This window comes from Nyctereutes procyonoides, unplaced genomic scaffold (genome assembly GCF_905146905.1).
Source record: "Nyctereutes procyonoides isolate TBG_1078 unplaced genomic scaffold, NYPRO_anot_genome, whole genome shotgun sequence".
Lineage (NCBI taxonomy): Eukaryota > Metazoa > Chordata > Mammalia > Carnivora > Canidae > Nyctereutes > Nyctereutes procyonoides.
Window position 1 is genome coordinate 27,085,695 of NW_026575120.1, and position 27,530 is coordinate 27,113,224.

The window sequence follows — 27,530 nt, forward strand, 5'->3', positions numbered from 1 at the left end:
GGCAGTGAAAAGATGCTGCACCAGATTGAAGGACTCAGGTGGGAAGGACAGGCTGGGGGAGGGGACCTGCGGCCCAGAAGAGCCTACACAGGAAGAGCCTTTCAGATGCACAACCCAGGGCATTGTGTAGCTGATGGGTTCCCCACCCCCAGTAACCCTCCTTGCTTCTGAGTTTTGGTGGCTCGGGAAGGAGGCAGGAGAGAGACCAAGAGAGGCCAGGCCGGAGAAGTCTCTGGGACATGGGAGGTAGGCAGTGTGTGTGGTGGGGGACACTGCACTGGGGTCAGGAAAGCCCTGGTCCCAGCCCTGCTGCTCTCTTGTGTGATCCTGGTAAAGTATCCACCTGGGGCTCTTTTCTCAGTGATCAAGTAGGAACAATCCTACCCCACGTACCTTCGAGGGACAGGCTAAGGGTGAAAACGGATAACGGATAGAAAACACGTTTAAAAAAGTATAAAGCGCTATTTAAACGCAAGGCAGTGCTGTCATCAGAGATGTTACCCCTTAGCTCATCCCTCATTTCCCGTCACACTTCCGCTTCCTTACTCATTATCTCTTACTTATTTATCTCAGAAGGCTTCTGAGACTCCCTAGTTGCTTCCCCTGATCACAAACTGTGACCTCAGTGGCCAAACGGGCATGCTAGGTGTCTGAGGGAGATGCCCGAAGCCTCTTGCCTCCTCACTATGTTCTAGCACTTTCCCTGAGGGAAGACGCTCAGCCCGCCCCCCCCCCCCCGGTCCCCCCTATGAGATGAACTGGCCCAGTCCATTCAGGCAGGACAGATCTAGGGGGCCCTGCCCAGCCCTTGGGGGACCCTGTGTGGAGTGCAATCCCTCTTCCCAATTTCCAACAGGAGGCAGGTCGAGGGAGGGAAGGCGCCCCGAGAGCCCGGGCAGGATCAGGGGCGCTCTGTCCAACCCCCACCCCGGCTCCTGCCGCCGGGCCCTCCCCTCCCCCAGCCCAGCCCTAGTCGTGCTCGGGCGGTGCCTGGAGCGGCCGAGGAGGGGCGCCGAGCCCCGGGCCGCCGCTGTGCACGCGCAGGTGGTCCTTGAGCGACTCCTTGTAGCGGAAGCTCTTGCCGCACTCGCCGCACGTGTAGGGCCGCTCGCCCGTGTGGATGCGCTGGTGCTTGAGCAGGTTCTGCTTGCGGATGAAGCTCTTGCCGCAGAGCGCGCACTGGAAGGGCCGCTCGCCCGTGTGCAGCCGCTGGTGGTTCTGCAGGTGCTCCTTGCGGCTGTAGGTCTTCTCGCACTCGGAGCACTTGTAGGGCCGCTCGCCGCGGTGCGTCATCTGGTGGCGGATGAGGCCCGAGTGGCAGTTGAAGCTCTTCTCGCACTCGGCGCACTCGTACGGCCGCTCCTTGGTGTGGCTGCGGTGGTGGATGATGAGGCTCTTGCGCACGCCAAAGCTCTTGCCGCACTCGGGGCACGAGTAGGGCTTGCTGCGCGTGCCGTGCAGGAGCAAGTTCCGCCGCAGGCCGCCAGGGCAGCAGCTGCCGCAGCCTCCCCCGCCCCCTCCGGGCCCCCCCGCGCCGCCCCCGGCCCCTCCCCCGCCGCTGCACGCGCCTCCCGCCTGCGACCCGCCGGCCCCTCGCTCCCCGGCCAGCGCGGGGAAACCCTCTTCCGGGGCCCCGCCGCCCGTGTTCTCGGCCGCCGGGAGCACCGGCAGGCTCTGCGGAGGCGGCGGCGGCGGCGGCTGCGGCTGCGGTTGCGGCTGCGGCTGCTGCGGGGCAGGGGGCGGGTTCTTCACTAGCAGCAGGCTGTCGCCTGGGGAGGAGAAGACACGGAGAAGTGACATGCTGACAGCGCTATGGTCGCCGCCGCCCCACCCCCTCCCCACCGGTCCTTCCCTGATTTGCTGGGTGGCAACGTGCGAGTTGCAGTTGCGGGCTATCTGCGCCTCAGTTTCTCTGAAAAAATGAGGGGATTGAGCAAGGCCAGAGGTCATGTTCCCTATGGCTCTGGGGCTCCTTGACCCTCTGACCTGCCCAAAGCCCCTGATGCGGGTTGAGCAGGGGTAGCACGCAGTGAGGAGAGGAAATACCTGCGGAAAGCAGAAGCGGGTTTGGGGGGTGGGGGTGGGGTATGCAGAAACCGCGATGGAAGGCAGAACTGGCAGGAAATAATAAGAGTTAATTGCATTCTAATGTTCAATGCTGATTTATCTAAGGAGAGTCTCTCTCTCTCTCTCTCTCTCTCTCTCTCTCTCTCTCTCTCGACTGGGGGGAAAGAATTTACCAGAACTTCTCCAAGGTGAAAGCCTATCTGGAGGCCTAGAGAAATGAAATGCAGGGAGTGGGGACCAGCACCATGCTATGATCTTCAGTTGTGTCTCCTATAAGTGAAGGGCCTTTAGACATAAACAGCAGCATGGTCCCTGGCACACTCTGGCATCAGACCCCACCTGGGCCCTGACCCCACAGCCAGGGCTCTCTGTGTCCTGTGTGGAAGCAGCTGCCCTGCCAGCCTCCCCAGAAAGTGCTGAGGCCTTCTCCTTGTACCCTTGGGTGCTCTGCCACCTTGGCAGTCAGTGAACCCTCAGGTCCAAGCTCTGAGCAGCACAGCAGCACACCCAGGCCCAAGTCTCTAGACTTCTGCTTGAAGAACTAGTTTGTATGCCCACAGGATTCAGGGCTCTTCTTGTTCGGTCACTTCCTCCCCACCCCCACCTCAGAGGCCCACTCAGTCCTCTCTCCCGTGAGAGCACCCTCTCCCCTGCAGGGCAGGTAGCTAGTGGAAGAACAGTACAGAATCCCTGTCCCCACCTCTTGCTGGCATCCTCTGCGCATGTCCCATCTGCTCCCTGGTGGCCATTTCTCACATCTGCCACCCTTCTACCTGACCCATGCTCATCAATGTCTGACTGAGGCCTGTCTTCCTTACATGACACCCCAAAGCACCCCAGGCTGCCCTCTCCCTCCCTATGAACACTGAGCAGGCTGAGAGCCATCTCCACAGGACACTGGCCAGCAGCCCAGTATAAAGTGGTTCTCAGGCCTCAACCCAGGGTGCCAGGCCTTCAATCCTGGGGGACTGCTGGTGGGCCCTGTTGCTCCCTCTACCCAATCTGTTGCTCTCATCCCTTCATAGCTGTTATTCTCAGAACCCCAAGGAAACATCACATGCACAGGAGCCTCTACCCCAGGGGCTGTTTCCCAGGAAACCTGGCCTGAAACTGTCCCAATTCTTTCTTTTCTTTTCTTTTCTTTCTTTCTCTCTTTCTTTCTTTCTTTCTTTCTTTCTTTCTTTCTTTCTTTCTTTCTTTCTTTCTTTCTTTCTTTCTTTTCCTTCCTTCCTTCCTTCCTTTCTTTTAGATGTTATTTAGGGATGCCTGGGTGGCTCAGTGGTTGAGCTTCTGCCTTTGGCTCAAGACATGATTCTAGAATCCGGCATCGAGTCCCACATTAGGCTCCCTGCAAGGAGCCTGCTTCTCCCTCTGTCTGTGCCTCTGCCTCTCTCTGTGTGTCTCTCATGAATAAATAAATAAAATCTTAAAAAAATAAAGATGTTATTTATTCATGAGAGACACAGAGAGAGGCAGACATAGGCAGAGGGAGAAGCAGACTCCCTGTGGGGAGCCTGATGTGGGGACTCCATCCCAGGATCGTAGGTTCACGACTTGAGCCAAAGGCAAACGCTCAATCACTGAGCCACCCAGGTGCCCCAAAACTGTCCTAATCCTACTGATAACTCTGCAAACTCAGTGTGCACATCGGATCTGCTTTCCTTACCCTTTGTTTGTTCTCCCTTACTGACCCAGCCTGGCTCCTGTGGTCAGCCCTGGGGTCATCAGCCATGAAACACCCTTTATGCCTCTGCTCCTGTCTCTGCCCTGCTTGCCCAACTGTACTCAAGTAGCTGAGGACAGCTGAAGAAAACTGCATGTATCTCAACCCCCCGCCCCCACAGCCTGGCACCCCTACCACACTCCTCAATGTCCCTACTTTTCCATCGTCTGCAAGAATGTCATCATTCTCCTCCAGCCTCCGACGTGAGGACTTCTACTACAGACCTCACAGATTCAGACATAAGCATATGACCTCAGTCTGGCTGATGACACAGGAGGCTTCTGGGAGTTTCCAGCAGGGAAGAGGATGGTTTTTCCCTTCCCTCTAGTCTGGATGTGACTGCTTAGATCAGCCACAGCAAAGCTGAGCTGAGAGCTGCAAAGAACCTGGGGCCTGGATAAGTAGCCTCCTCCTGAAATCTACAGAGGGTGAATCAACTGCCTCTGTTACGTAAATGAATGTCTTTGTTCCTCAAGGCAGTCTGAATCAGGGTTGTGTTGTGTGTTTTTTTTTTTTTTTTTTTACAGATTTTATTAATTTGACAGGGAGAGAAGCAAGCTTGTGATGGAGCCCAAGCAGGGGGAGGGGCAAAGGGAGAGGGAGAAGCAGACTCCCCACTGAGCAAGGAGCTGGACAGGGGTTTGGATCCCAGGACCCCAGGATCATGACTTGAGCCAAAGGCAGACACGTAAACAACCGAGCCACCCAGGGGGCCCTGAATCAGGGTTCTAAAGCAGTGGAGAGGAGCCTACCAGACACAGTGGTCTACTTACCCCCCAACTTAAGAGAACACTCTTTTCGGCCCCAAGTGCTCCCAGGCTCCAGGTACCCCAACACTCCTCTCTGTTCCTTTCATACCAATATTCTGGAGGAATTCTCTATCCTGGGTTTTCCCGTTTGCTTTCAAACTCGGACATCAGGCAGGAGTCCCAGCACACCACCGAAACACCTTTTGTCTAGGTCATCAACAAGCCTCTGCCTTGTCCTGCACATCCAATCCCTCATTGTCTTTGATATAGCTGACCCCTCCTCTCTTGAGAGTCTCTTCCCTTTGCTTCAGTGAAGCTGTGCTCCTCTGGATTTCCTCCAGGCTCACACCCAGGCCTCTTTCATTTTTTTTTTTTTTTAAGATTTTATTTATGCATGAGAGAGAGAGAGACAGAGACAGAGACACAGGCAGAGGGAGAAGCAGGCTCCACGCAGGGAGTCTTGACGTGAGACTTGATCCTGGGTCTCCAGGATCAGGCATTGGGCTGAAGGCGGTGCTAAACCGCTGAGCCACTGGGGCTGCCCTCTTTCATTCTTTAGACAAAGATCTTGCCCCTAGATCTCAGAGTGAGATCTGTGTAATAACAGACCAGCCTTAAAACAGCCTATGTGTAATAAGGGAGCAGGTGGTTGTCCTCGGTTCCTAGGCTGTAGCCTCTACATCCTGGGGGAATTTCCAGGGCGATAGGAGTGTCTTTGTTATTCATGGTAGGCTCTGAGGTTTATGCTGATGAGGTAATTCATGGTCCTTGCTTCAACAGTTTAAGCTAACAAGAGGACTCCGGAAGGGAGCTGAGTGTGCCAGAAACACCATCCACATGATTAGAGGGTTGGGGCTTTGGGCCCAAACTCTGGAGAAGGGACAGGCCAAGAGGGGGAGTTCCACCTCATGGTCAGTAGGTTCAAGCAATCATAAGTATGTAAAGAAACTCCAGTAAAAGCTCTGGACACAGACAGAAGCTTGGCTGAGCTTCCCTTGGTGGGCAACACTCTGCGAATTGTCACACATCACTGTCCAGGCACAGTCTGACACTTCTGATCCCACAGGGAGCAGACAACCGAAGTTTCATGGTTAGGACTCTTCCAGAATTGGTCCCATGGAACTCTCCTTTTGGCTATTTCTGATTTGAATCCTTTTGCTCTGATAAAACTAATTATAAGTATAGATGCTTTCCTGAGCCCCGTGAGCTCTTCTAGTGGACAGCTGAACCCCAGGGATTAGTGGAAACCCCTGGATTTGTAACCAGCTGGTTACAAATGAGTGGGCAGGAGACCTGCGAACTTGCAGCTGGTGTCTGAAGTGAGGGCAGTCTGGTGGAGGAGGGCCCTTCACCTGTGAAGTTCGGTCTAATTCCACGTAGTTGCTGTTAGGAGTCGTCATAAATTAAGCTCCCACATTAACCCAGCCCCGAGCTCTCTCTTGAACCTCAGGCTCTTTGTTCATCTGCCCACGTGGACGCCATCTCAGATCTAACAGGACCAAAGGAGAGCACTTGGTTTACACAGTAAACTGGTTCTTTCCCAGGACTCAGCATTTCCAGTAAAGGGCACCATGGCTCTTCTGGTTCTTCAGGAGAGCCTAGGTGTCACTCTTGACCACTTGCCCATCACACTATCCCTCAGCTACATGTCCAGAGTCCGTCCTGAATCTGTCCCCTTCTCTCCCCGGGCACTGTGACCATCCCAACTCTGCCTGACTGTCCTCCTTTCACCTGGTCTGTACCAACTATGGTAGCTTCCTAAATGGCTTCCCTGCTTCCGGCTCATGGTCCCCACCCCACTCCATTCCATTCCTGAACTTATCTTTTCAAAATGTTAAACTAGGGGGCACCTGGATGGCTCAGTTGGTTAAGCGTCTAAGTCTTGATTTTGGATCAGGTCATGATTTCAGGGTTGTGAGCCCTGCTTTAGGCTCCGTGATGGGCGGGGAGCCTGCTTAAAATTCTTTCTCCCCCTCTCCCTCTACTTCCCCCACCCAGTAGCAAGTACAAGTGCTCTTGCTCTCTCTCTCTCTCTCTCTCTCAAAAAAAAAAAAAAAAAAAAAAAAGTAACCAGATCATGTCACTAACCTGCTTTAAATCCTTTCTTGGTCAGCTTTTCTAGAATGAAATCCAAACTCTACCTTGTCCCATAGGTCATGTGGGCTGAGGATCCTCCACCCTCATCCCCCAAAGCCTCAAGGCCTCTGCCCCTACTCTTCCCTTCCCTGACATCTCCAAAATCAGCTCCTTCTCACTGTCTAGGACACACTCAAGTGTTTTCCTCCCCAGGGAGGCCTTTCCTACCATAGCCCTCCTGTGGCCACTTCCACCCTTCTCCTTTCCCCAAGTCAGGGCATGGACTGTCCCTGACTTTATCTTGTTTGCTTGTTGACTTGCTTACGCTCCATCACATTTCCACATAAGGAAAGGTCCCTGGTTCTTCTTTGCTGCTTTTCCCAAGTTCTTGTAATACTGCATAGCACAGAGTAGGCACTAAGTAAATATTTATTAAATGACAGAAACAAGTGGCGCCTGGGTGGCTCAAGAGGTTAAACGTCTGCCTTTGGCTCAGGTCATGATCTCGGGGTCCTGGGATGGAGCCCTGCATCAGGCTCCCTGCTCAGCGGGGAGTCTGCTTCTCCCTCTCCCTCTGCCCCTCCCCCTGCTCATGCTCTCTCGCTCTCTCAAATAAATAAAATCTTAAAAAAAAAAAAAACAAAAAACCCAGAGTCTTTAATATCTAACTGAGGAATCCCTTTGACTAAAATGTAATATCCAGTTGGGCTAATGTCAAACAGGACATCAGGTCTTTCATGCCTACCCCCAGGGCTGGGGGAGGAGTATGGCACAGATAGATACCCTACCCTATAGTTCTGTTTTACGCTCTACTCCCACTACCCTCTCCCCTTCCAAATGCTCTCCAGAGACATGAGAATCATGTCTTTAAGCCTCAACGAAATCACAGGTGAGATACAAATTTCAACACTAACAAGCAGAAGGCAGGCCCACTTTGGGAGAAAGACAAGGGGCTCTGGTGACTGGGCCAGTAGGAGCATTTCCAGATGCTCCTATCTCCCCAGACTCTGGGCACAGCTTCCCAAATGCTAAGGTTGAAGGCCTCCCAGAGAAAAAACAACATGAAGCAAATCGTTCTATGACTCAGCATATCCCAAATGAGGAGGTAAGATGGTACGGTCATTCGCAAAACCTTGCGACCTTCGTACAGACTTCACTAGACCCGTTCCCACAACCACACAGGCCTCCAGGGAAAGGCTCATCCCCGCCCAAGTACTCCTAGACAACATGGAAAATCAGACAGTAGCACCGAGGGACAAAGGTCTGGGCAGAATACCTGGCACAAGAGTTGATGAACTAGTACCTATCAAGGTTAGAAATAGTGGCCTGAGTGCCATCAAGAATGAAGTGGAAATGGCTGTCACTTTTTCCTGTCCTCACAGGTGGTGCCCTGGCTTGCCCTGTCCTAACCCACCCCAGGAGCAGGTCAGAAGAGGACCACTTTAAGTTCTATTTGAAACAAGGGCATACACTGGTCCTCTCCTACTCCCTCCCCATTCCTCCAGCCCCAGGTAGTCCTTCTAGACTGGACGAAATCTGTCTCAGACAGTGGGATCCACTTACCTGACTTTTATTTTTATTTTTTAAAAAGATTTTATTTATTTATTCATGAGAGACACAGACAGAGGCAAAGACACAGGCAGAGGGAGATGTAGGCTCCATGCAGGGAGCCTGATGCAGGACTCGATCCCGGGATCGCGGGATCACGACCTGAGCCAAAGACAGATGCTCAACTACTAAGCCATCCAGGCTTCCCCTTACTTGAGTATTTAATGGCCTTCCAGATTAGAAATAATCTATGTCCTCAGCTGTCACCTGGATTTTAAGCTCCTGGAGGGTCCCAGGAGTGTGGACAAGGAACGTACTGTCTAGGTGCTCCTCAAAACTCATCAGCAGACACTAAGTCAGCCGTCTTGAGAGCAAGGAGATGGTACTGGGTCTGGCAAGGAATGCCAGCCAGATGCTGAGTGTTTAATAACCTACGAACATGTGTCTAAGGTCACTGGCCAATAAGTGGAACTTCAAAAAAGACGCAGGAGACCCAAGTCAGACGTTCTGTCCCATACCTGTTGTGGAGGGAAAAAAAAAAATCCCTTCTCCCTATTGGAGCATCAGTATCTTCACCAATTACTGTGTCAGCTCAGGGCTGGCTTGGGATTCTGGCCAGTGTTTTCTGGTATGTGAGCCACCTGCCGCCATCGATTCCTGCTCAGGCACCTGTGTTTCAGCTCTCTCCCAGCTGAACTACACTCCCCCTGAAAGATATGTTGAAATCCAGACCCCCAGTATTGCAGAAAGTGACCTTATTTGGAAATAGGCTCTTCCAAGATCTAAGTTCAGATGAGGTCATATTGGATGAGGGTGGGCCCTGATTCTGACTTATGTCTCTAAAGGAACACACACACACACACACACACACACACACACACACACACAAGGAAGACACAGGTGAAGCCAGAGATATGCAGGCAGAAGGCCATGGGAGACAAAAGCAGAGATGGAGCAATGCACCTACAAGCCAAGGAACACTAACCATTGCCACAAACCCTAGAAGCTAGGAATAGGCAAGAAAGGGTTCCCCTACAGCTTGCAGAGAGGGCACACCCCTGCCAACCCCTTATTTTTTGTACTGCTGGTCTCCAGAACCAAGAGACAATTCATTTCTGTTGTTTTAAGCCACCCACTGTGGGCTACTCTTAAGACAGCACAAGGAAACAAACACCTGCTACCCCCGCAAAAGAGAAGGGGATAGTGCTTTGATACAGACGGGTGAAGGCTGCCACAACAGAACATCACCCTATGGGGGTGGGGGGTGGGAAGGGTGGCTGAGGCAAGCAATCATCACCATGGACGAAAAACCCAGGGGCCCCAGGGGGTGCATTACTCACTGGGGCCAGAATCTAATCCGAGCTCTCCTTCCATTGAGTCTCGTGGGCCCCATGGGTATGGCTGCTCCTCCTGCTTGATCCATGACAAAATGTCATGTGCTGAAATCAGAGACTCTGTTCACAGAAAGAAGGCAGTCTTAGATGCTGTTCATTTCCACCAAGCCTGCCATCAAAGGTTAGAAAACCATCACATGCAAAGGCCATGGCTCGTGCTTATACAGCACACGGCAGCAGTGGTCTCTTTGTTTCATTACTGGCCATCCTCACCAACCCAAGTCCCCTCAGGCTCACTTGTGTTCGCTTCCTCTGGAGTTGGCCAGGGAGGAGGAGGCTCGACACCCAAAGTTTGTGCAGACACAGAACCAAGATCAGATCCTGCGTCTTCCAGCTCTGTCCACTGAGCCCCAGACCCCAGAGGGAAGCCTGGTGTCTGACAGCCCAAGGGACCAAGGGATGAGTAGTAGGACTTAAGAACCAGCAGTGGCAGAAGCGGTAAACAAAGGTCTCGCAAGAACCGTAGTACAGACTGCTGACTCTTTATCGGAAGGGTCGGCCTTCCCCCCTGGCCTGGATCCCTTCAATTTCTCCAGGGTTGAAACAAGAAGGAATGTTAGATTTTTATGTCTGCTCTTCTCTTTCTGGTATGCAGAGTAGGATGAGACTCTGGGGTCATAATAACCAAATGGGAGGACGCTGGACTTTGCCAGCACTGCAAGCACATGTGAACACACACACACACACACACACACACACACACACGTGCACCTTGCACATGTGCGCACACACACACACACCCAGGCACACACATGTGTGCAGGCCCCAGACGGATGGAGCTTCTCTTTTGTTTCATACGTCTGGACCCTACCCAGAAGTTTCTTGGAAGATATTTATCTAGTCTTCACCCACGAAAAATTGCAGAAAATGTAAATTCCTTTCTTTCTGTCACAGAAATATACAGAACTTTTAAAAGCCTTTCTCGTTATAGTTCTTGTTCAAAAACTGTCATTGCTCAAATAATTTTAGTATCAGTTATTGACACAATAAATTATCAATTTAATGATTCTCTTAGAAAAGTCCTCTGTACTTTACAAATGGTTAGACTGCAAATCTGTATGATGTTGTTAAGGAACACACTAGTTTATTCTCTGAGCCTTTCATTAGCCTTTAACCAAAAGTGACCAGATTGATTTCCCAGCAATTATACAACCCAATAAGGGTCCTTGTCCTTGACATTCATCCTGGTAACTTGCTCACCTGAATTGGGGTCCGTTGGAATATCTCTCTCTGCCAGATCCTGCTGATCCCATACACATGGGTGCTCCTCCTGTTTAATTCGGGACAAGAGGTCCTGGGCAGAGGCTGGTGAGTCTGCTTGTGGGAACAGAGCAATGACAGTGTCAAGGGACACAAAATGCCTGCAAGTTTGTGCTCTGAGTAAATCTCTCACTTCCTACTATTCTTTCTTTTCCCTAAAATTCAGGAATAACTAAATTATGCTAATTAATTAAATGTTTAAGTTGGCTGGGCCCCCACTAATGGAGTTTTTGCTGTAAATAAGTGTGTACTATAGGGGAGTGTCACTCATGGTGACACTTCAAGAGAGTCTTTCTTTTCCTTTCTATTTTTTTTTAAGATTTTATTTATTTGTTTGAGAGAGAGCATGAGAGAGAGAGAACACGAGCTAGGGGGGAGGAATAGTGGGAGAAGCTGACTCGCCTCTGAGCAAAGGCACCTGAAGGGCCTCAGGACCCTGAGATCACAAACCAAGTTGAAGGCAGATGCTTAGCTGACTGAGCCATCCAGGCGCCCCTAAGAGGGTCTGTGCTACAGGCACTTCAGTCTTTAGAGTGAAACTCAGCTTGAGTATAGAGCACCACTACTGACAGAGATAGTCCTTCTGCGGGGATTTTCCAGGACACGATGCCTTCCATGAAGCCACTGAAATCCACCATTTTATTGGGATTTTTAGGTTTTTTTTTTTTTTTTTTAGATTTATTTATTTAGAGAGAGCATGTGAAAAAAGGGAGGGTGGAGAGGGAGACTCTTAAGCAGATTTCCTGTTGAGCACGGGAACCCCACACAGGGCTCGATCTCACAACCCTGAGATCGTGACCTGGGCCAAAACCAAGAGTCAGTCACTTCACTGACAGTGCCTCCCAGGAGCCTCTTACTGGGATTTTTCTAAGATGTGTGCTACATCTTCTTTCTTCTGTGGTCTATTAAACCTCATTTAACTTGATTGCCTTCTTATTTCTTACAGATTTCTTTGAAGACAGTTATATTGTGCCACTGTCCAGAGCACACCTGATGGACAGGGAGCGGCTTTTCCCTGGTCAGATGCTACTATCACTTACCAGGGTGGTGAGGCTCTGACTAAGGAGGGCTAAGATTTGGGGAGCTCCAAGCTGTAGATAAGTATATTACTAGATCTGGTGAGGGGTAATTTTGTGACAGCCAGGCCACAGTACCTATATATTTGCCCAGACATTATTCTAGATGTTTCTGTAAAAGGATTTTTTTCTTAAAGATTATTTATTTATTTATTTATTTATTCATTCATTCATTTATTTATTTATTTATTTATTTTAGACACAGACACAGAGAGAGGGGCAGAGACACAGGCTGAGGGAGAAGCAGGCTCCATGCTGGGAGCCTGATGCGGGACTCGATCCTGAGACTCCAGGACCGTGCCCTGGGCCAAAGGCAGGCGTCAAACCGCTGAGCCACCCAGGGATCCCCCAGGATTTTTTTTTTTCAAGAGAAGATTAATTTTATTTATTTATTTATTTATTTATTTATTTATTTATTTATTTATTTATTTATTCATTCATTTATTCATTCATTCATTCATTCATTCATTTATTTATTTAATTTATTTTGAAAGATTTTATTTATTTATTCACAATAGACATAGAGAGAGAGAGAGAGAGAGGCAGAGATACAGGCAGAGGAAGAAGCAGGCTCCATGTCACGAGCCTGACATGTGACTCGATCCTGGGACTCCCGGATCGCACCCTGGGCCAAAGGCAGGCGCCAAACTGCTGAGCCACCCAGGGATCCCCCAATGTTTTTTTTTTTTTTTTAAGATTTTATTTATTTATTCATGAGAGACACAGAGACAGAGGCAGAGACACAGGCAGAGGGAGAAGCAGGCTCCATGCAGGGAGCTCAACATGGGACTCGATCCTGGGTCTCCAGTATCACACCCTGGGCTGAAGGCAGGTGCCAAACTGCTGTGCCACCTTGGATGCCTGAGAAGATTAATATTTAAATAGGTAGCCCTGGGACACCTGGGTGGCTCAGTAGTTGAGCATCAGCCTTTGGCTCAGGTCATGATCCCGGGGTCCTGGGATCAAGTTCTGCATTGAGCTCCCTGCAGGGTTCTTGCTTCTCCCTCTGCCTATGTCTCTGCCTCTCTGTGTGTCTCTCATGAATAAATAAAATCTTATAAAATATATATATAAAAAAATTAATTGGTAGCCCTTGCCTTCCATAATGCAGATGGGCCTCAGCCCAACAGGTGAAGGCTTCCATAGAAAAAGACAGACCACCCCCAAGGCAGAGGAAAACCAGCCAGAAGATTCCTGGGTCTCCAGGCTGCTGGCCTACCCTGCAGATCCTGGACACACCAGCGTCTACAACCACTGAAGCCAGTTCCTTAAAACCAGTCTGTCTGTGTCTCTCCACACGTGGGCACATACACACACCCTATGGGTTCTCTGGAGAACCCTAATGCTCTAAGAGGGTTCTCACACACAGAGTCCAGCGACAGGGCCTTCAAGGAGGAGCCCCCCGGACCCTCCCCTCCCCAGCACAGAGGCAAGCCTGTGAATACTTGTTGAGAACAATGAAAGCTCTTCCTGCTCAGGAGCAGGTCCTGTGGACTGATATATTTATTCCCTGACCATAGCCTCTCATCATGAGGTTTCTTTACACTTAGTACCTCTGCCCTGATGCTCCTTTTCAAGGGAAAGAAGGAATAGTTAAGAATGGATTTAAAAAAAGAGAGGAAACAAGACAAGCTACACCCAGATGTGTGGCAAATCATTAATGCCATTTTCAGTGCTGGTCCGTGGATATCAGCATGGGCCTTAGGCCATGCTGGACCTTTCCTCTCTGTCCCTGGCTGGGGCAGCTCTGGGGCTCACTCACCAGTAATGGACTCCGTGGGGATGGTTCTTTCCTCCAAGCTTCGCTGATTCCGGACACACAGGGCTTCCTCTCGCTTCACCTGAGAGGACGAATCCTGTGCAGGCACCAGGGGCTCTGCTTCTGGGGAGAGAGAAGTATGGCCATTTGGTGTTTTTTTTCTGAACAATCAATCCTCACCCAGATGTTCTTTGGGTGATGAACGCAGCTGACAGCACCTGTCAGCACAGGGGCCTTGGGTTCTTGGCAGGGGGTCACCCCTAAGAGGCAGAAGGTCCTGGGAGCAGAGATATAATCAGAATTCAGGACAAAGGGGTAACTCAAGCAGCAGGATGAAGTGTAATAAGGCTGGGAGAGAGCTCCAGAAACTGCCCCACCTGGGTTTGGGGCTAATCAGGACTAGGCCAGAAGTTTGATCTCTGTGTACAAGACGTTCATTTTCATTTTTCACCCCAGTCAGAAAGAAATACACACATACAGACAGACACAGCAGACACACACGTGCACACATACACACACACACCACATATTATGAACAAGCTTTCCAACTGGCCCATTCTGGGTGGATAACGCACAGCATCCTTATGCACACGAGACAGTGACATATCCTCTCTGGGATCCCAAGCTGTGACAAATTGGTGTACCCTTCTGAGGTTCCATGGTGCGATGCACTAGCCCTGGCAGTGGGAAGCTCAGGTGGCAGGGGGATGATTAGAGAAGGAACCGAAGGACTTGGATCCTGGTTTCCACTCTGTTCTCAGCCCAGCAGGTGAGTCATCCGGCCCCTCTGGCTCTCAGCCTGCTCATTCCTCCCATAGCACGGACACAGCGGTCACTGTCCCAGCTCATGCACGGGGATGGATGACAACAAGGTGAAATTGCTGAGGGCTTCACACGTGAAAGGCCGCCACAGCACTGACCTCAGCACCTGTGGTGCTTGAAGACCAGGAAGGGGTCGTTCAGATGAATCGTCCACAACAGGCAAATACACAGTAGAGAGAGTCCATCAATGGGGACCGGGGGGTGGGGCGTGGGAGTGCCTGCTCATGGGCCCAGGGTTTCCTGTGATGAAGATGTTCTGGAACTAGATTATAGGGGTGGTTGCACACCTTTGTGAACCACTGAATTATACACTTTAAAAGGGTGACTTTATTTATGGCACATGAATTACATCCCAATGAAGAAAAAACACTGGAAAGGAGGGGGCCGCCTCTGGACAACCTTCTAAGGAAGAGCAGAGTTTGTACAGTATGGCAGAGAACATGGCTCAGGCTCAGCTGTTCACAGGGCAGCATGACTCAGGAGAGCTGAGGCCCTGGGGAAAGGTGTCCAGGGCCCTGCCGGGACTAGAGCCTGGCACTTTCCATCCCAGTGAGAGCTGACCAGGTGCAGTGCTGTCAGGAACTAGGTCTCCTCGGGGACTGAATGTCCCCTTCTTGAGAAAGGCCCAAGGGTGAGTCTGTCTGTGACGTGGCCCCAGCAGAACCAAGTATCCAGGCAGGCCCCACTGCCCATCCACCCTCCTGGGGCCGGGCCCGGGCCACTCCCAGGTCTTCAGCCCCCACTGCAGGCTGAGCTCAGGCCCGAGAGGCTACAAGCCTGCTCCTCCCCTCCTCTCTGTCCAGCTCACCTGGGCCTCCAGAGCTGTTGCCTGGTTCTGACCCAATAGATACACACGCCCAGGGCACTTCTGGGCAGAACCAGCCTCACAAACAACCCGACAGACCCCTCTCGATCTCATGCAGGGATGGCAAGGCTCCTCTCCTGCCCAGCCCCCAGCCCCGGGGCTCTTTTCAACTGCCATCACCTGCGTCTGGGTCCATTAGGATTTCTCTCTCTTCTGGGTCACGCTGCTCCCACACGCAAGGCTCTTCCCTGGGCTCAACCTGGGAAGGAGCATCTGGCTTGGGCCCTGCACCCTCAGGGTCTGCAATGAGTTGGAGGGGAAGGAAGGACACAGTGAGGTTGAGCAATGGATCCCGATCAAGGGTAGCAGCAGAAGTCTCCCCCACCCCACCGGCCCTCCCCAGCAGAGCCCCTCTAGTTGCGAACCATGATATATGTCAGCTGATCTCTTTGGAGGAACCCTGAAAACAAGATACCCAACTTCTGGTGTGGAAACAGCTGGACCCTGAAAGCCAACGACAGACTGTGGCTCATCCAAGGCTAGCGGGATGTCGCACGTAGTCCCGTGCCAATGACGCAGAGTGGCCGTGCTCCAGAACATAAGCAGCACAGCCCTCAATGCTATAATGACAGGCCCGTTACTGGGTTTTTATCTATCACCTTGTTCGAATCATTCTATCTTTAGAGCACTGGAAGCAAACAGTTTCTTGTGTTTCCATTAGGGATAAATATGACACTCTGCCCGGGTGGTGGGCACGCGGGTTGATAAGCATTTCACTGCCCTCTGCAAAAACTGCCCATCCCAGAGGAGGAAAGGCACTCTTACCCAGGGACATCAGGGTTTTATAGTTCTCCTTCACAAGGTTGTTGTAAAGCTCCTTCTGCCATTCATCCAAGTTCTTCCACTCATCCTCAGAGAAGTAAACAGCAATGTCGACAAACGTCACGGGAACCTGGACCAACAGAAGTCATTGTCAGGCATCTGCTTGCTTCTCCCCACAGCCTCCCCTCCACAGGCCTCGGGCCCTTCCTGCCCCAGAGCTTGGCTTTGGCTCCCAGGGCTCCCCATCCCTCCCAGTCCCAGCCCAGTGTATTGCAGTGCAGTCAGCCCACTCTATTCTTATCTTTTCGTGCTTCCAAAACGAGGATAGTCGAGACTGCCTGCCTGCCTTTCTTTTTCTTCTTTCTTTCTTTCTCTCTCTTTCTTTCTTTCTTTCTTTCTTTCTTTCTTTCTTTCTTTCTTTCTTTCTTTCTTTCTTTCTTTCCTTCCTTCCCTTCCTTCCTTCCTTCCTTCCTTCCTTCCCTTCCTTCCTTCCTTTCCTTTCCTTTCCTTTCCTTTCCCTTCCCTTCCCTTCCCTTCCCTTCCCTTCCCTTCCCTTCCCTTCCCTTCCCATCTCTCTCCCTCTCTCTTTCTTTCTAGCATTTAACCATATCCTCTGTATTGTTACTTTTAGGGAAACCAGGTACCTGAAGGTAAAGCCCAAGTCAATGTGCTGCTTTTGGCACCCAGGGTAACAGAGGTGTGGAAGGTTCTCTCAGCGTGGGTATCAGTGAGCCAAGTACAGTAAAACCCGGTTATAAAAACCTGTATTTGGGCAGCCTGGGTGCCTCAGCGGTTTAGCACCGCCTTCAGCCCAGGGCGTGATCCTGGAGACCCGGGATCGAGTCCACATCGGGCTCCCTGCGTGGAGCCTGCTTCTCCCTCTGCCTGCCTCTCTCTCTCTCTGTCTCAAGAATAAATAAATAAAATCGTTAAAAAATATATTTAAAAAAAACCCCTGTATTTCCAGTCAGGTTACCCCAGTAAGGCATACAGTTACATCTTTATCATTAGAACATGTAAATCTAAGGGCAAGTGCTAACGCTCCAGGATAGCAATCTGTGTGGTTCCCCGCTATATCCAAGCATCTAGAGGCACAGAGCTTGGAGCCAGTAAATATTTGTTGATTGTACGGAATGGCTGTTGCCAATACTAGAAGTTTCACCGCAGCCTGAGTCATCCGTCGCCAGATGCCAGTCCCTTATTATTCTAGGCAGTCTCGTCTGTTCTATGAAATTGTTGCTTCGGTTTGACAAGGGTCCTTGCCTGTACTCATCTCAGATGCTCAGCAGCATGGCCTCACCTTGGATCGAATCGTTCAAACTGGTTTCCCTTCATGGCTTTAATACCTGAACTACCCTTCTCAGACATACAGCCCCCCCACCCCATCCCCCACTCTCGCACCCATGGGACCAGCCCTCTGCTCGCATTCTCAAATCTAACCCCTCTATTCTCCTCGGCCCTAATTCCAGTCTTTGAACCTGTACACTAGGCCAAAGCTGGCCTATGTGGCCCCTTTGCACACGTTCCTTCGGGCACTGGGCCCGTTGGTGCAGAGCTTGGTGAGTGGGCAGCGCCTTTGCATAAATTAGAAATGTCTGTTCTCACATCAGGTGCTCATATCCCCGAGGGCATCCTGTGCAGGTGTGCTGTGCACACCTGTCTGCCACCCACTGACAGCTTACCTACCACCCACTATTAAAGACAGAACTGAACTTTCAATTTCCTGGGCCTTACAAGAGCCTTGGGCAAACCCCCAACCTGCGAAAACTGATACAGACCACTTTCTTCTTTTCACGTCCTGCCCCTAGACAAAAGTCACAAGATTCTACAGGTGATATCCACCATACATTCCCACTGCTAGTCCCAAGGCTGGGACTAGTCTCAAGGCTGCTTTGGAAGCCTCTGGTGGATCTTGTTGAGCTTTCCTGTGCTCCCTGGGGGCTTCTTTCAAACTCTTCTCTCTCCCCAGCCCTCCCCGTCCTCTCCATCTGGCCTGGATCCTGATCACAGGTAGAGTTGGCAAGCTCCCTTGCCCTTCTCACCAAGCCAACCCCCTGCTAATGTGCCCTTCATTTCTCCTCCATCTCCTGTCCATGAAACTCAACCCGAACAAACTTTTCTCTTTGGCATCTCAGGCTCTCCCTTTCCAATGGCTTTCCCCTGAGGGTCATCCGACCTAAGATGAACTGCCACTCAACTCTGCTGTATTAAGTGACTCTACTCTCCCTCTTCACTTGAAACACCCCAAGAGACACGATGTTTTCTTCTTCACAATCCATGCATCCCTCAACCTCTTAAAATCTGTCTATGACCCCCAACTGCCTCTCCCTCTCAAACCACATCCTGGAAGGCTGTCGGCGGCCTCTTGTTAACCCTTACTCTTTCAGTCCTCTTTGCAAAGTCAGATCACCTTTCTGGAATCATCTTCTGCTTGGTTTCCACGACTCTGCTTCCTCCTGTCACCCAGCTCACTGCTTTCTCTTCTTCCCCCAATCCCAAGGCTCTGCTCTTCCCCTTCTCTGTTCCTTCATTTTTTTCCTTGGCAAGTTCATTCTTTGTACCACTTCAGTGGTTACCTCTTTGCAGATGATACTCTTCAGTTTTCCTTGCTTCCTTCAGAGTTCAGATTTCAACAGCCCTTTGAGTGGCTCCATTTAATCACCTTTTAAGTACCTCAAACTAGATAAATCCAAAACTAAGTTCATCACCTTTACAACATGCCAACTCCTCTGCATCACCCTACCACTTCTACGCACAATTCTGGAATCATACTCTCACAGTTGGAAATAGACATCACTACATAAAAACTTCCCTGTGCCAGGATACAGCAGAAGTCTGAGACAGGCCAGAGACCGCAGGGAGCCTACAGCCTAGCTGGACAGAAAAGACTGCCTGTGAATTATCTGTCAGCCAATTAACAGACACAATGGAATCCAAGAGGCACGAAGGATCTGAGAGACAACAGCCTTCCTTGATTGTGACAAAGAGGATGCATTTAGAATGGTCAATAGTACACAAGGAGTTATAACTATCACAAGCAATGTTTATTAACTTTTTCATGGTGCTTCATGGCTTGGTTTTAAAATATGTCCACAGGAAAAAAAAAATGACCACAGGGCACCTCAGTGGCTCAGTCATTTGGGTGTCTGCCTTCGGCTCAGGTCATGATCAAGCCCTGCATAGGGATCCCTACTCAGTGGAGATTCTGCTTCTGCTCCTCCCCACTGCTTGTGCTCTCTCTCTCTCTTTCTCTTTTGCTCTCTAAGAAATAAAAATCTTTTTATTTTTTAATTTAAAAAAATTATTTTTTAAAGATTTTTTTAAAAATTTATTTATTCATGAGTGAATAAAGAGAGAGAGAGTGAATAAGAGAGAGAGAGGCAGAGACACAGGCAGAGGGAGAAGCAGGCTCCATGCAGGGAGCCCAATGTGGGACTCGATCCCAGGACTCCAGGATCACGCCCCAAGCGAAGGCAGGAGCTAAACTGCTGAGCCACCCAGGCTACCCTCTAAAAATCTTTTTAAAAATGAAATAAAATATGTCCACAAATTCTCTGACAACCCCTTCAAAAAGTAGATCCTAATTCTTCTCCCCTTGAGTGTGGGCAGGATTTAGTGACTGGCTCCTTCTTCTTCTTCTTCTTCTTTTTTTTTTAAGATTTTATTTATTCATGAGAGACACAGAGAAAGAGAGAGGCAGAGACACAGGCAGAGGGAGAAGCAGGCTCCATGCAGGGAGCCCAATGTGGGACTCGATCCCAGGTCTCCAGGATCATGCCCTGGGCTGAAGGTGGTGCTAAACCGCTGAGCCACCCGGGCTGCCCTAGTGACTGGCTTCTAACAAATAAATTACAGCTCCAACCTGATCTCTCTTGCATCACGCATTCCGCAAGATGCAAGATGGCCAGCCACCATTTTGTGAGGACACTCAAGCGGCCATGCTGGGAGGTGGGGACTTGAGGCTTTGCAAACAGCCAACTTGAGGCTTTGCCAACAGCTGAGTGAGTGGGCCATCCTGGAGGCCAATCTTCAAGCCTCAGCCAACCCTTCAGATGGCCATAAACTCAGTCAATAGCTTGCTTATAACTTCGTAAGACTGAGCAAGAACCACTCAGCCAAGCTGCTCCTGAATTCCTAACTCACAGAAACTGGAAGGTGGTAAATAATAACTTTTTTTAGGCTGCTAAGTTTGGGGTAATTTGTTATATAGCAATAGATAACTAAAACAACGGGCTAAAAAATAAATAAATAAAACAACGGGCTACTTAGTGCTGTTCATCAACAAAATCAATGAATCCTCACAACCCATGTCCTAAATGTGTTACCATCTTCATCATACAGAGGAGAACACAGAAACACAGAAGGGCCAGCTGGGTACTTACTCACAAAATTACTTACTTATACTTCACTTCTTTCAAAAGAGGGACTAAGGAGGTTCAGAGACGACCAAAAACATACTTGACCACTTGTGGGAAGACAGTTCATGGCAAAGCCAAGATTCAAACCCTAGTCCTCGGGGCACCTGGGAAGCTCGGCGGTTGAGCATCTGCCTTTGGCTCAGGTTGTGATCTCGGGATCCTGGGATCAAGTATCAGTATCACATTGGACTCCCTGTAGGGAGCCTGCTTCTCTCTCTGCCTATGTCTCTGCCTCTCTCTGTCTCTCATGAATAAATAAAGTCTTTATTTATTTATTTATTTAAAAGATTTTATTTATTTATTCATGAGAGACACACAGAGAGAGAGAGGCAGAGACACAGGCAGAGGAAGAAGCAGGCTCCATGCAGGGAGCCCGATGTGGGACTTGACCCCGATCCCGGGTCTCCAGGATCACGCCCCGGGCTGCAGGCGGCACTAAACCGCTGCACCACCAGGGCTGCCCCAAATAAAGTAAGTAAAACAAGCCAACCAACCCTAGTCCCCTGATTCCAGGTCCATAACTATTCTATCATTCCGTGAGGACTCATGTCAACTCAGAATTCCTAATGCCTGATCCTGTGCATGGGACACAAAGAAGTGTCATGTGAGGACACAGCACTGAATTAAAACATGCAGTACAGGGATCCCTGGGTGGCGCAGCGGTTTGGCGCCTGCCTTTGGCCCAGGGCGCGATCCTGGAGACCTGGGATCGAATCCCACATCAGGCTCCCAGTGCATGGAGCCTGCTTCTCCCTCTGCCTATGTCTCTGCCTCTCTCTCTCTCTCTCTCTCTCTATCATAAATAAATAAAAGTTAAAAAACATAATAATAAAAAATAAAACATGCACCACAGATAGGAGGAGAGGGCAGCATGTAAGGAGATGCTGATTGGGCCAGAGAACCAATATGCCAAACCATACCAAACAGGAATCTCTGTGGCTGCAGTGGGAGGGGAGGTTCTAGGGAGGAACCAGACCACTATTACAAGTCAATTCTATGAGGCCTCAATAAATCACCACCAAACAACTCTGCTGGCCAAGTCACTGGCAGATAAAGAGACCTAGAAGATCTGGTCCCTCATGTGGAAGCGTGAGCTCTCCAGCTGGACAGTCACTCGGCAAATACTTTTTGGATACTAGCTAAAAGTCAGTATTGAGGGACACCTGGGTGGCTCAGCAGTTGGGCGTCTGCCTTCAGCTCAGGTTGTGATCCCAGGTCCCGGGATTGAGTCCCACATCAGGCTCTCTACAGGGAGCCTGTGTCTCTGCCTCTCTCTGTCTCTCATGAATAATAAATAATAAAATCTTAAAAAAAAAAAAAAAAGTCAGTATTGACTAATCAAGTCAAGTATTTCTGCTTGGCTCAGTGGTGAGCCAAGCAGAAATTACATTCTGGTCAGGGAAAACCAACCAAGAAGACAAAAACAAGAAGCAAATATTTAAGGTGCCCGATGGCACAGTGCCTTAGAGAAAATGAGAGCAGGGACGGGGGAAAAGAGTGTGCTGGGATTGGGGGACGTGGTTCTTTTGTGGTGAGTAGCCATGGAAGGGCAGACCCCTAATGGAAGTGATGGGGAGGGAGCCGGGCAGGTACCCAGGGAGAGAGCAAAACAGTGAAGGGAAGTCCCTGAGGTGAGACTGTGGCTGGAAAGGAGTGCATGAAAGGGGCAGAGGGGAGATGAGGTCAGAAAGAGTGGGCTGCAGATGAGGTCCCTGAAGGAATAGGGGCATTTATGCTGCATGGGGTGGGAAGCCCTTTGGGGATTTTAAGCAGAGGTTAACTGATTTATATTTTTAAAGGACTGCTCTGGCTGCTCTGTTGAGAATACACTGTATAGGGTGAGGGACAAGGACAGAAACAAGGAGACCAGGCAAGAGGCCACGGCAATAGAGGTGAGGTGATGGTGGCTCTCATCAGATGATGGTGGGAGCGGTGGAGGTGGAAAGGAATGGTCAGACTATGGACAGGATCTTGAAGAAAACTCAGTGTTTCCTAATATAGGAAGGAGGGTTGAGAAAGAGAAGAAGCAAACATGACCCCAAAGGTTTCAGCTGGAGCAACTGGAAGGGTAGAGCTGTCTTCACAGAGACGAGGATGGAGAAGAACAGGTTTCAGGCAGAAGATGGGAGATCAATTTGGTAGTGTTAAACCTAAGATATTTACTGAATCCTGCTGCAGTAGCAGGTGAGCATGTGAATCTGGCATTCAAGAAGGGAATCTGGGCAAGAGAGAGAGAGTGGGCGGGGGAGACTGCTTTGGGAGCTGACAGCACATGGGCTGCATTTAAACTTGGTGCCTGAATGAAATCAGGAGGGAGCAAGTGTAGAGGATGAACCGAAGGTCAACACCCAGCGCTGGACCACTCCAAACCTAAGAGGTGAAACCAGTGAAGAAGGTGGAGCAGGAGCTACTCGCAGAGAGGTAACCTGGATCACACAGAAAGGTATTTAAAAGAGGGCGTGGCCACCTGCCTACAATGCCACCTGCAGGGCAGAGAGGATGAAGGCAGAGCTAAGTGTGGACACCATGAGGACTTTGGTGAGACTAACAGGATGGAAAGGTGGGAACAAAAGCTTGATTGGCAGAAGTATCCGGGACAATGATCCAATCACCAATTTACCGGAATACTGAGAATAGGGGCACAAGTTCAATGAGACGATGGACACAGGGACAGAATTCCGACAGCCAGAACGCCACGAGGACGCATGGCCTAGCTTCTTCTATAGACAGATTTCAAGGAGAAAGTGAAAGAAATGGAGGAGGAACCAAGAAATTCCACAAGACCTAAAACATATATCACCTTCTTAAAGTTCTGATTCAAACAAACTAGCAGAAAACAAACTAAAACGTGTTTGGAAGAAAAGAACATTTGAACACTGACTGGCTACTTGAGTAGGCTACGGCTTTTTTGTGGTGATAGTGACACCAAAGTTTCACTTCAGAAAAAGGGTCTTTACCTTTTAGATCTATGCGCTGAAATATTACCAAAAAGAAATAAAGAAAAAAAGACTGATGTCTGAGGTTGGCTTCAAAATAAAATGGGAAATTAAATAAATAGATAGATAGATAGATGATAGATAGATAGATAGATAGATAGATATGGGAGAGGGATGCCTGAGTGGCTCAATGGCTGAGCATCTGCCTTCGGCTCAGGGTGTGATCCCAGGGTCCTGGGATCAAGTCCCGCATCGGGCTCCCTGCATGGAGCCTGCTTCTCTTCCCTCTGCCTATGTCTCTGCCCCTCTCTCTGTGAATAAATAATTAAAATCTTTAAAATAAAATAAATAAGTAAGTAAAATGGGATGTGGGTGGGGCCTTAGGGGAAACAAGACTAGCCGAGAGCTGACAGCTGTTGCAGCTAGATATGATGGGCACATGATGGTCCATCACACTGTTCTACCTACTTGTGTGTTTGGGTTTTCTACAATAAAAAGGTTAAAAAGGAGAGGGAGGGAAGACAGCAACTATGACGTGTTTAAGGAAATATGCTCTAAAGAGAAGCAGAGAGATGAGGCACTTGCTGGAAGAGGCAGAGCCTAGGGAGGTTTTCATCACAGATGGGTGATGTTCTAGAACACCTAGACCAATCGGTAGGGGGAAGAGTTGATGACACACAGGAGAAAGAAGAGAAGGCCAGGGTGAGCTGGGGGGGTCAGTGAAGGGTGAACTGGCGAGGCCGCAGGAATCCGGAAGGCAGCGTTGGGTGGCTGCACGTGTGCTTCTCACAGTGATGTCCATGTTCTCAGTGGATTACAAGGTTGTGTCATCAATGAACACTGTAGTGTTGATGATCCGGGGCTGGGGACTGGGGAATGGGGGCAGGTGCAGGAGAGGGAATGGAAGGGTGAAATGGAGCATGAATTCTGAGGTACAAGAAAGGCCCGCAGAGGCAATGGTCACAAATTTCTAGCAATTCCAGTTAGCATAGTTTGCCTCGACTGCATTCAGATGAGAGAAAGAGACGCTGAAATCCTGCAAGATGGAGAGAGAGTTTTCTGGCCAAATGAAATAAAGAGTTTTGTTTACATGTGCTGGTCCTCAATTCTACCCCTGCCCCTTGGGACCGCCACGTACCTTGGGGACTTCCCCTTTGCTGCCCGGTGGCAGCCGCAGCACCCAGAAGTTCCTATTCCTCAGCAGGTTCTCCATGTTCTCCAGTCGCCTCTGCAGCAGCCCGTATTCCTGCAGCAGGGTCCCCAGCACGGCCCACTTGCTCTCCATGTGGTTCCCGAATTCCACGGCAGTCTTCTCGCAGTCCGCCAGCTTCTTCTCGGCTGTCCCCGTCCGCCCCTCCAGATTTAGCAGCTGGCTGGCCTGGGCATCCACCTTCCTCTCCACGGCCTGAATGGCAGCCACCACGGTCCAGAGTGAGATCTCTGCCGTAGGCAGCTGGGGCTCTCTCATCATGCGGTCAGGGAAGACAGGTGCCCTATCCGGAAAGGGCGGGAACTGAAAAGGCATTGGTCGCCGGGCATCCATGTCCCACTCTTGAGCCTGTGTGCAGAGGGAGAAAGTGACAGCCTGGGATGAGACCCTGTGTGAGAGGGGAGGGGGTTCTGAGGTCAGGGAACAACTAATGGGATGCCACAGATTCTTGCTCTCCTGCCATGCTCCCACGGCACCGGGCTCTGGTGTTCATTTCTGTTCCCAATAAGAGCCTAAGGAGCCACTGGCCAACCGTCCCATTTCCCACCTGCAGGCGTCAAAATGGTCACTCATTTGCCCACCTGACCTTTCGCAGGTCTACAATGTCACATACCACTTTCACAGAACAGCCACTTTCTTCAGGGGCTAGACTCGATGATCAAATATCTCTAGAGTTGCCTAGTGCCTTCTGTTTCAACGTAAGAATTCTCTTGTAAGTCATCTGACCCTAATCTTCCCTGCAATCTCTAAGCAGGTTAGGGCAAGAATGATTATCTCTGCTTTAAAGATGATGGAATTGAGGCACAGAGACGTGGCTAGTCATTCTACAGCTCCTGGTTTCACTGGCAACTGGAGCAGCCCTAAGTGCTGCCAGTAACAAAAACACAGTGCAGGTAAATGCTGCTGCCACCATACCTGGCAGAGCCGAGACCAAGGGAGACCCCAGAGAGCCCGAGTGAGCAGATGAGCAGTCTTTCTTCCATATACAAGTCCTTATTCCTATGTTCTAAAATGAAAACAGGTTGGCAGGGACAAGCCTGCCAACTGCCCTCTCTAACTCAGGGCAGCTGTGACAGCCACAGAGAAACACCCGACAGCTCCCAGGAAATCACTACTCCACAACATGGGGTCAAGGGGAGCAGGGTCCTGGGTGCCAGACCTGTTAAGTGAAGAGGTGATGTTTCTTCCATCGAAGCCATCCATCTGAGCTCATAGAGGCTTCACTCCTCCCCACCCACAAAGTTTACAGAGCTGACACTGGAAGTTAAGAGCACCACTGGGCCCAATAGACTTTTGTAAGGTTTGGAGATGTAAGGCTGAAAAATGATCTCACACAACACAGCACAGCAAGTCCTGGCTAACTTCTCAGAGCCAGGGTGAGCAGCAGGCCGGGAGCAGGGCGGGGGGTGTGGGGGTGGTGGTGGTGGTGTGCTGCTTCTGCGGGGTCAGGCTCCGGGAGAGGCCCCACTCTCCAGGGAGCGCTACTCAGGTCTTACCCGCACCCCCTCGGCCCGCTTCACACAGTACACAACCCCCAAGCACCGGCTCTCAAACTCGTGCACACTGGGATTCTCAGGGAGCTTCAAGAACTGACTGGTGTCGGGATCCCTGGGTGGCGCAGCGGTTTGGCGCCTGCCTTTGGCCCAGGGCGCGGTCCTGGAGACCCGGGATCGAATCCCACGTCGGGCTCCCGGTGCATGGAGCCTGCTTCTCCCTCTGCCTGTGTCTCTGCCCCTCTCTCTCTCTCTGTATGACTATCATAAATAAATAATTAAAAAAATTAAAAAAAAAAAAAAAAAAAAGAACTGACTGGTGTCTACTCTCCACCCAGAGACGCGGATTTCACGGGTTGGGGACGAAGTGGAGCATCAGGAGTCTTAAGCGCTGCTCGGGTGACTCCAAAGTGCAGCCAAGTTTGCCACCGGCTGAAAAGAAGGCAAAGTCACCTCTCAATGGCCCCTTTCCTCCGTCACAGCCGGTGCACGGGAAAAGTGAATTACTCGTTATACTCCGCGAGAGACGGCAACACGACACTGAAAAAAATCTTTTTGTCAAAGTGGCTACGGCGTCAAGCTGACGGGCTGCCGGGCTGCCCCGCTGCGTCCCCGGGGCGCGCACACCGCGGGCCGGGGCACGAGTGCCGCGGACGGGAGCCCGGGCCGGGGTAGGCGCGGCGGTCGCCGCTCCGCTGGGTCCCTGCCCGCCTTCGCGCGGGGCCTGCTCTGGGCGCCCGCACCGGGCCCGGCCCGCACGCGGCCTCGGGGCCTGCTGCTCGGCGGCGCGCGCGGGCCGGGCCTGCTCGGAGGACGCCGGGGGGCGCGGGACCCGCGGCCGGGCCTGCTCGGGGCCGCTGCGCCCCGCCGGCCGCGCGAGTCCGTCCGCGCCCCGGCCCACCCGCCCCCCGGGCCTGAGCTCCTGCGCCCGCACGCCCAGGGCCCTCCCGCGCGACGCGCCCCCGCCCCGCTCCCCTCGGCGCCCGGCGCCCGGCGCCCCGCGCCCGCACCCCGGGTCCCGCAGCCCCGCGCCCCGCCCCCACGGCCAGGCGGCGCGGCCATGGCGCTGGGCGGGGGCTGCACCCACCTGCATGGGCGGCATTCCCTCGGCCATTTCCCCGCGCAGCGCCGGCTCCTGGTGGCAGACCTCCTCCGGGGGCAGAGCCTGGGCCCAGCTCCAGCTCCCGCTGTCCAGCCCCAGGCCCTGGATGCCCAGCTGCTGAGGCTGCGGCCGTGTTGACACAAACTGCATCCTGGGAGTCCTGTTCCCCGCTCGGGCCGGCCAGGGAGAAGACGAACGTTTTCCAGGCGCCTTCCCCCTCGCCGGGGCCGGACAGCTCCATCTACAGCCCGTAGGAGCAAACAGTCCCCT

The 27,530-nt window shown here is 51.2% G+C and overlaps 1 protein-coding gene across 1 annotated transcript; it reads right to left on the reverse strand.

Moving 5' to 3' along the window:
• Positions 1–734: 734 nt before the first annotated feature.
• On the reverse strand, positions 735–27,530 carry ZNF282 (zinc finger protein 282). Its single transcript, XM_055335152.1, has 8 exons — positions 27,246–27,530; positions 24,594–25,013; positions 16,105–16,231; positions 15,460–15,579; positions 13,656–13,775; positions 10,758–10,871; positions 9,504–9,617; positions 735–1,769 (listed from the first exon to the last, which is right to left on the reverse strand). The coding sequence occupies exons 1-8, from the start codon at positions 27,408–27,410 to the stop codon at positions 970–972; spliced, it is 1,980 nt and encodes a 659-aa protein (XP_055191127.1). The 5' UTR covers positions 27,411–27,530; the 3' UTR covers positions 735–969.

What these genes read in the sequence shown, in the direction of transcription:
- ZNF282 (XM_055335152.1), bottom strand. Translation starts at nt 27,410, where the DNA reads ATGCAGTTTGTGTCAACACGGCCGCAGCCTCAGCAGCTGGGCATCCAG. An exon ending in CCTAATGGACCCAGACGCAG is followed by an intron (nt 13,776 to 15,459) that starts GTGATGGCAGTT and finishes CTCTCTCCCCAG; the next exon opens with AAGCAGAGCCCCTGGTGCCT. An exon ending in CCCCACGGAGTCCATTACTG is followed by an intron (nt 10,872 to 13,655) that starts GTGAGTGAGCCC and finishes TCCCACAAGCAG; the next exon opens with ACTCACCAGCCTCTGCCCAG.